The sequence below is a fragment of the Geospiza fortis genome, unplaced genomic scaffold, assembly GCF_000277835.1.
Source record: "Geospiza fortis unplaced genomic scaffold, GeoFor_1.0 scaffold261, whole genome shotgun sequence".
NCBI classification, from domain to species: domain Eukaryota; kingdom Metazoa; phylum Chordata; class Aves; order Passeriformes; family Thraupidae; genus Geospiza; species Geospiza fortis.
Genome location: NW_005054578.1, coordinates 181,800 through 190,701, shown reverse-complemented (window position 1 = coordinate 190,701; position 8,902 = coordinate 181,800). Strand labels below are relative to the sequence as shown.

General features: G+C 44.0%; 1 protein-coding gene and 1 long non-coding RNA gene across 3 annotated transcripts in view; one reads left to right on the top strand and one right to left on the bottom strand.

Moving 5' to 3' along the window:
* ASPSCR1 (ASPSCR1 tether for SLC2A4, UBX domain containing) overlaps window positions 1-5,717 on the top strand; it is a 32,210-nt gene extending 26,493 nt beyond the window's left edge. Inside the window, exons 11-14 of one of the 2 annotated variants that reach the window (XM_031064274.1) lie at window positions 2,719-2,736; window positions 3,511-3,536; window positions 3,852-4,027; window positions 4,611-5,717. In XM_031064274.1, coding sequence (XP_030920134.1) covers window positions 2,719-2,736; window positions 3,511-3,536; window positions 3,852-4,027; window positions 4,611-4,624 — 234 coding nt within the window. In that variant the 3' untranslated portion in view covers window positions 4,625-5,717. Of the gene's footprint in view, window positions 1-2,718; window positions 2,771-3,466; window positions 3,537-3,851; window positions 4,028-4,610 lie in introns of both variants that reach the window. The other variant, XM_014310733.2, reaches the window with a different exon arrangement.
* A 2,315-nt stretch (window positions 5,718-8,032) lies between these two features.
* On the bottom strand, window positions 8,033-8,860 carry LOC115948862. The gene is made up of 2 exons (XR_004082630.1): window positions 8,723-8,860; window positions 8,033-8,588 (listed from the first exon to the last, which is right to left on the bottom strand). It is a non-coding gene; the product is annotated as an uncharacterized LOC115948862 (long non-coding RNA).
* Window positions 8,861-8,902: the final 42 nt, after the last annotated feature.

Genomic DNA, 8,902 nt, shown 5'->3' with positions numbered 1-8,902 from the left:
AAGGATGTTGCATTCTGTGTACTGCAGGGCTGCTGTGTAGCCCCCTTAAGTTTCTTTCAATTAAGATTTTGAACTGAAACATTCAAACTGATGTTCTGCCAGCAGTAGGAAATGGTTGTGAACGTGGATCCTGAAACTGTGAACTATGGTTATTTGATGACCTGTGAGTAAATAGGGTAGAGGTTTATATTGGGGCACAGTCTGTCTATATGTTTGTTTGTTGAGTGAGTCTGTCTAGCTCTTGGTCTGTATTTCTCACTCTTTCTCTCTTTGTGCCTCACACAGGCCCTGCCATGAATTTTCTCTGACCCCTTGGGGCCATTCCCACATAAGGCTTTGATGTGTGTGCCCAGAGCTTGATTGACAAGGAAGTTTCAGTGGCAGCAGCAGGGAAACGAAGAGAAAAGGGCAGGTCTTTGAACTAAGGGGCTTTGAGTTCTGAGTTTCTGTGCTTACTTATCTCCTTCAGAATGTTAATTATTTACCAAGATAATTGGTCGGGAGGCAAAAAAAAGAGAGGGGAGGTTATTAAAAAATTCCAACACTAACACACTACAAAAACCTCATTTTCCAACTTGCAGCTGGCATGAAAAGGATGTTGTGTGTAAAAGGGCTTGAGTGTATGTGTGTTGGGGGGGGCTTTTTTTAAGGCACCCATTTCCTAAATAGACGAATGCTGCAGGAACATCAAAGCTCTTTTGAGAGTTTTTTCTGGGATTTCTAAACCGTGTCTGGTACTTTGTAATTAAAAAAGTTTATGGAGAGCTGTCTTTGTGACTGGAACAGGCAACCTTAGGCCCTGTTGATTGAGGAACGAAATGTTAAAAGACCTAATAAATAATTATTTTGCTAAAATGTCAGTTCAAGGATGTGAATTTGCCTGGATGCTTTAGCAGGAGGTGAGTCTTGGAGCAGAGTGATAAATGTCTCCTGTTTCAGCCTAGCGTGATGTTGACTGTGCTGCATGACACAGTCTCCTGTGGCCTCTGGATTAATGTCAAAGAAATGCGTAACACCATATGCTCCTCTGAAGCTTGGAGGCAGGAAGAGAGGTGAAGCTATTTCATTTTGCCTTCAGTTAATACAATTTTATTAGTCTCCATATTAGGCAGCAGTCCACAGCCTCCTCTGTGAAGATCAGGGTTCTTTTGAGCTCTGGTAATTGCTGTGCTGGATTTGGTCCAAGGACCATCATTCCAGTATCCAGCTTGGGCTGATGGTGGCAACAGAGGCTCAAGAAAACTCCAGAGCAGTCAGTCTGCCCTACACAGTTCCCAAGTACGTATGAGTGATACCAAGTGAGGCACCGCCTTGCTTTTATCTGGTTATTTATTTATTGGATCAGTGTGACAAGTTTAGTGTTACCATTTTGCCAGGGAAAATGTAGACTATTAAGTAACATTGCTGTACAGTTTCTGGCTGTAGTGGTACTTGCCTCTTTTACACCATGATGATTTGGTTTTTTGCGTGTTCTTAGTACAAGGGTTCCTAAAAGCTTAACAGAATTGTTTCAGCTAGTTATTCTTTTTGTGGTATTATAGTGGCATATAATGCATGTAATAAATATGATGGTTATTTTTTCAGAATTCTTTCTGGAACAGCTGGTTATGCCATATCATATTAATCTTCTGCATATCATACCCTTGTAAAAGTCTAAGCCTGAGCTTGCAGTAGTGTCAGTTTTTAGAATGAAATGTAGTCAGTTTGTTTCTCTTGCTCTGCGTTTCCCTAGGTAACACTTGGATTCACCACTGGGTGTGGTGGTGTAGTGCTTTGTAATGTATCACTGAGTTTTTTTGAAGAGGTGGTGTGACACTGGGGCCGCTGTAGGTGACAGAGCAACCTCCATGGGTAGGTCCCTCCTTGTGATTCCTCAGTTGAACAGGGGGTGTGTGAGTCCAGCTTCACAGTTTCTCTGGTGCCCAGAAAAGGACCAAAAGATACTGAAGTGACCTGCATCTGGGGAGAGGTAGAGAGAGAGTCAAGGTTGTTCAGCCTGGAAAAAAAGAAGCTCTGTGGGGTCTTGTCAATGTGTGTAGTAAAAGAGATGGAAACAGCAAGGAATATGGTCCAGAGTTCTTAGCAGTGCCCTGTAAAAGGACAAGAGGAAATGGACACCAATTACAGGGACTTCCATTGAAATAAAAGGAAAAAAAAATAACCACCAAACCCGCTGGATAGAAAAAATGTTTTAATATGGCAATTATTCTGATAAGTAGGAACTAGGAATTCAGGTTGGATTTCTAAAAGAAAATACTTAATCCTGGAAAGGTGGTGAAACTAGATAAGTTTCAACTATAGACAGGGTGTAAATGTAATAAAATTATTTAGAATAGAGTTTGGAAGGGCATAGCTGAATTTTTCTTCTCTCGGTATCAGCCACTCAGAATATTCTTCATCATATTAATGTTATCTGCTCAGCAGTAGAGAATCTGGGTGCAATACAATGGCCTGAGATATGGGGACAGAGGGGAGCACTTGCTGGTAGAGTTCTCATCACCTGTTTAGTGCATCAGATCATAAAATTTTCCTTCATGTCTTACTCTGAGTGGCCTATGCTCTGCACAAGTTTTAAGTTTTCCTGAATTACAGATGGTTAGTGACCTTGGCTTGAACTCCATGAATTTGTCTGTAGCTGTCTAACCTGCCTCTGATGTTCACAGTGAACTGTGAAAGCATCTACAGACAGTGATACCTTCTCTTCCCCTTTTGCTGCAGGCTAACCTTTTCCCAACTGCTGTGATTCATTTTGGATCCGAGGAGCACAGGGGTGAGTGCATTTCCTTTCTCATGCAGCTGACTGTATAGTTCCTGCAGTAGAGTCAGTATTGCATCCTTTCTGTCAGAGTTCTTCTGTCAAAAGAAACTGCAGTCCTTGGGGATGAATGTCCCCATTCTGACTGGCAAAAGCTCTTCAGAGCTGTTTTGGTCAGTTACCTTGAGCACAGATGTAGACGTTGTACCTCTGTTATGGGATTTGATAGGCTGGGAAGTGGGCATTGTCTGCCCTGGGATCAAGAATGATGGAAGAATGACTCCATAGGAAAAAAAATCCCATTGAAAATGTTACTCAGACAAATGTCTATGGAATGCTTCTGCAGAGCTCCTGTGGTAGTGGACTGGCTGGAGATGGTAGAGCAGATCTGAGTCTTAGGTTCTTTGGCATCTCTGGTTTATGCTTAGAATCCCTGTAGGGCCCAAAGGATGCCGGGCTTCACAGAAAAGTTCCTGAGATGAGCACTGAAAGAAAATGTCAAGGTCTTGAGGTTTGAATGATGAAATAGAACACCTCTGAGTCGTGAAAGAAACTGGCATGGTTTAGTAATGTTCTGTGTCATTCGGAGGAAGGTGATCTAGGTTTACTGTAGTATACAGCTGGTATTTTTTGAGCTGAGAGCTATGTGATACTGTGGTGATTGATGTATCTATGTTAACAAATGATTTATTTGATTTCATTTCTAAACAGCTTGTTACCTGAAATCAGACCTGCTGAGCTCTGCAGTTTCTCCTGCTGCTGCTGATTTATTGGTAGCCAGGTATGTTGGGGTTGAGTAGAGTTGCAAATATCTTAGTATTTCAGGAGTGGGAAGGATTAAATGAGCCCATCTTACTACAAAGAAAAGTGCTTTGAAGATACTAGGACTTCCTCCTGTCCAGAAGCAGTCGTAGTGTCATACTCGACTTCATAGCTTTGTGAGTTCTTTGCAAAGTAGGATTTCAGTGACTTAAGTAAATACTTGTGCTTCTATCATGGAAAAAGAAGAGCTTTTTCAATCTGAGGTACAGGGGGCTATTATGAAAAATGAAGCTTAATTCTATTTGCTTATTTCCTTTCTCTGATGTTTGTCCAGATCATTAGTTCCTTCTGCTTCATCAACTTTAGCATTAGTGGTTCCATCCCTCTCTGCACCGGAAGTGGGAAGTGACAAAGAGACCATTGAGCAGCCAGAAGCAGCCAGCACTCAGGGAGCTCCACAAGTGCTTAGAAAAGCCCCTGGGAAAATACCCAAATGGCTGAAGCTTCCAGGTATCAATGAATCATAGGAGAGCTCTGCTCCTTCTGAACTGCCCCAAAAGGCAGCCTCCTCTCTGCCAAACATGCTGGATATTGATGGTATTGCTGCAGATGTCAGCTTATGCTTGCGGGACATTCGGTTCACTGCTTGTCAGTCACAAATTTGTTGGTGACTTGAACCTCAGCCTTCATTGGAGAAGTATATGAATGCAGATTCTGAACACTGGGAAGTCTGATACCTAATCCATATGCTTGTAGCATTTTTAACTGTGTTCTGCTCTTGGTATGCTGAGCTCTACACTCTGCCAGTGTAGTTCAAATACTAATAGGCAGGGTATTCTACATACCAAGGGCCCATGTAATCTGTTAAATCTCTGGCATAACTTTCCTTTTGCTGCTGTAGTCTTAGTACTTTTACTTCTCTTAATTTTTTTAGTTGGTCTTCTTTTTAATCTTCACTGCAAACCAGTTGAGGTTTTCCATAATTAAGATTGCAACCAAGTGTCCATTGTAATTTTTTTTCTTGTTTTATTGAGAAATGAGTAAGTGATAATTACATGTGAAGTGTTTTAATGGTGCTGTGTTTATTTTGTAGGTGGGAAGAGATGAAGCATCCTGGGCTGCTGGATCACTGAGTTGTCAGCTGTGCCCTCTTCTCCATGAACTTACTAAGAATGTGTAAAAGGTCTTGGTGGCCCTGGAGAGATCTAATCTGTATGAACATTAGTTATAAAAAGAGAATGGCTATTTCAGATACCAGTTGCAGATGGTGGAGGAGTGCAGGGCCTACTTGTGGTCTTTGTGACTACAGAAGCAAGGTTAGACGTTAAATTTAAGGTTTCTTGCATGCAAATAATAAGAATAGAGAATTAAGGGGGACATGATTCCTATATACTTTCTGCGAAGAACTTTGTTTCTATCCATACTTTTAAATTCAAATCCTCTCAGTTCCACCTTCAGAGATCACTTGAGTCTAGCCTGTATTCTAGTGGCAAGATAAAATCTAGTTCAGCTTTACCTATAATTGTTAAGTGGTGCCTAGAACAAGACTTCTCCCTGCTTCTTAGTGATTAGGGTTAGTGCTGCTGATAATTCTGGACACAGATGGCTGGAAAATGAATGAAGAGGAAGCACTTAAGTTACTTAAACCAGTTCAGATCAGTGAACTTTCCTGTGAAGCACCTGAGCTGCTGCACTCATTTTGTGTGCAGTTGCCAGAATCTTGTTAACAAGGAACACAGGTGTCTGTTCATGGAATGCGTGTTGAGCTTGTTTCTGCCCTAAGCTCTAGCTTTATTTTCACTGTGTATAATTACCATCTGTAATTAGTTTCAGCCAAGGAAAAAACATCCAGTTGAAGGGTCTCTTCAAATGACAGTTGATTGGTGGCCTGAGTATTCCCAGAGCAGGGTAGCTGTGCTCTGCACTGCAGTTGGTGTACAGGGAAAAGGCCCAGTCCAGATCTTTGTCTCCTGCAGACGTGGGAGGACGAATGTTGGTTAGAATTGCCCTTACACTGGAGATGCCATGGTAGTCATGGTGCTGGGTTTTATTTGAAGTCTTCTCCATGGATCAGTGATCTGTGGAGAGCTGGGGTTCCATGGTACAGTAATACCATGTTTTCCATTTCCCTTGTTTCCTGCCTGCACTACGTGTCCATCTGCACAATTTGTAGGTGTAATAAAGCAGAGTGGCCACGGGGGCCCTTTTGGTCAGTGCCTTTAATATCTTCTTGCCCTGGCACTTGGTGTGTCTGTCAGTTCACAGGAACCTGGTCTCCTTTCAATTGGCCCGTCACGCCTCGTTCCCTTCCTCCCATTTTTTTTCAACAAAGCAAAACGGAGCTTTGTACCATCTGAATGAACTTCAAAGTGGCTAGAAAGGGCACCCTGGGTTCCTGGCACTTGTCATTGTCTCCCTGCCTGGCCAACATTTCCCTTCAGGTCTAATTACTTCCAAATGCTCACAGATGCTTTGAAGAAACTTGGAGGGAGGGGGAGGCATGAAAGAAAGGTGGAAGAAGGAGACTCAAAGCAGAAGGAGTGCAGAATACTTTAGCAAAAAAATTGATTGATTTCTTATTTGACACCCAGACGTGAACAGGGAACGTGAGAGCGCTGTGTACAGCTCCTGCACTCAACCCTCCCTGTGGAAAGCAAGCCCTTCTGCCACTTGATAGGCTATAAAAGACATACCACAGCAAACAAAAAAAAAAAAAACCAAAAACAGTCAAATAATGTTTAAAGTTTATTACTCTGTAGTGGATTAAGTGTGGGCTGAGCCCACGCTGCATAGGACTGTCGGTATCTTGGTTCACGTGCTGTGTCGGGCTTACTCATGTCACACAAATCAGAAGTAGAGCTGCCTTGCTGAATTTGTACAGGATATCCTGTGGGGAAACCAGGAGCTGTTGCTAATGATAGGTGGTGAAATACTTGTGCTGGTGTTTTTGGTTTCCAGGATTGGAATATGCAGAAGCAGTGTGGTTGGGAGGAAGTTGCAGTGTGCCTTCGGATGTGCTAGTCCTTATTTTTTGAAGAGCACAGGTGACATCAAATATTATGATCTGCTTAACTGATTTTCTTAGCTGCTCTAATTATGTCAGGTTTTGTAAAGGGTTAGGTCCATAACTATTCCCTGCAAGTACCTGACATGGAAAAACAAGTTTAGGTACACAAGCAGCAATATCAGTATTCCTGGGGCAGTTTCATGGGTTAAGTGTAAGGGCTTTGCATTGCTGACTGTGTTCCCTCAGGCAGTTCTGCCCATGCTTGTCCTTTGTGTAACTCAGCTGTGCATCAAACCCAGTTTAACCACAAGAATGAAAAATTGCTACCTTCAATAGCTAGACAAGAGGTCTTATTCCCCTTCCCTATACAAAGAGTTACTTTTAGCTGCTGCTGTTCAGTTGCTGCTTTACTGTGGATGTCCACATCAGCAGTTCTCTGTGTGTCAGGAAAGGATCTTGAGCCTTTTTAGGGCAGCATCTTTGGGACTGCTGTTTCAGTAGGTGTCAGGGTGGAGGCAGAGACAGGGACCTGAAATCTGGAAAAGGCAAGGAAGTAGGAGTGAATTCTTTAAGGGGGACAGGACCCCCCCACATTTAAAATGGTGGGCTCTTCACTAAAGGAGGGATTGCTACAGGGATTCCTGCCCTGCTGAAGAGCAGTACCTGCAGATACCTGATGAACTGGTTTTGTTTCAGTATCACTTCGCTATAGTAGCTGAACTCAAACTCATCCCTGTGGTTTTAGGGCATTCAAAGGTAGTATCACTTGCTTTTTTTTTTTTTTTTTCCTATTGGCTTTTTTTTTTACCAGTGGTGGTGGGGCTGAACACTGAACTAGGTCAGTTCCTTCATTGCATGTGTTGTACAGCTGAACAGTTGTTTTGGCTGAGAAGCTGTGGTGCTGAGGGCTGGGCACTGCTTAGGCTGGTACTGCCACAGAACGTGTACTGGAGCGGCAGTTTTTGTGAGGTTTCATGGTGGTTGGCCTGAGGGATGACCCTGATAGCGCCTAGCTCACAGTGCACAGTGACCCACTGAGCCTGTCACAGCTGCTCCTGAGCCAAGGACTACAGCAGGGCAGCGGCCGGAGCCCTCTGTGCAGCCAGCCCTGCACTTCCAGCAAAGCCACTCGGGCTCCTGGGTCCTGCCCACATGTGTGAGGTTTCTTATTTCACAGTGCCCCCCCCCGCCGCTGCCAGAGGGGCCAGGCTGTCCCGTGATGTGGGATTCTCACACATGCTGTTTGTTATTTTGTCCTTTTTTCCTTTCGTCCTACAAAGATTTAGGGAAGAGGGTGGGTGAGGGGGAAGCTCTGCAAGTCTTTGAAGCAACTTGACTTTTGATGATGAATTGCAGCAAAGAAGGAAGGGAGACTTGTTTTTAACTTACTGATGTTTCTTTGTGAGAACAAATTTATAGCAGAGGGGGAGCAGCCTTTGAGGAGAATATTGAATGGTTAAAAGGTTTCAAGCATTCTTTGATGTCACAGCCCAAGAAATGCTGGAAGGTAGTGAGGGACACTGTTTATTTATAAAATAAAGATCAGTTACCTGCTTTTGGCAAGAGCCTGTGACTAAGCTCCTGTTAATGACCTATTTATTAGGAAGGCTTGGAGCTGCACCTGGAGTTGCTGTTACAGCTGCCTGCTTGAGGCAATGAGAGCCTGAAGGCTGGGTGGTATTTCCAGCCATTAAGTCTTTCCATGCATCTCTTCGAAGCAGCACCTCTTTCTCACATTAGCTGAGAAAGCAACAGCTTCTTACCATGTTGGGAAATACAGGCCTCTGTTACAGGAGTAAGGCAGCAAGATGGAAACCAGTTATGTACTCAGCTGAACAAATTAAGCCTGTGGCACCCTCTTCTCAAAAATGGTATCTGACAGCATTGTTGCTTTGGGCTGTGTTGTGCTTGGTACAGGAGAGAGGAAACAGAAACAAAATGGCAGTGGAAGAAAAAGCTGAGACTGTTTGTCCCAGAGTGTCTCTGAGGCTGAGACACATGTCAGGCCAGGACTGTCTGCTGACAGGCGACATGTGCTTCAGGAGGCCTCTAGAAATCCAGAAGCTGCAATGAAAGAGCAGCAAGCGAGTTAGGACAGAGGCTGGGTTCTCAAAACAACTCCCGAAAGGACGAGGATTAGGCTGTTCAGCCTGTATCCTCGTTCTGCTCCCATGCAGTTCAGGCCCACAGTTACATACCAGCTGTGGCAATACTTTCTCCAGCTGTTCAATATCCACCTTGTTCAGGTCCTCTGCCTGGGCCTGCCGAGCTGCCCGTGCCGCTGCTTCTGCAGCGCAATGAAAGAAAGGGAAGGGCAGTGAGAGAGGTCCGGGAGCTGTCACACCTGGGGCGTTCCGGCCGGGGCCCCGGGCCGCTGT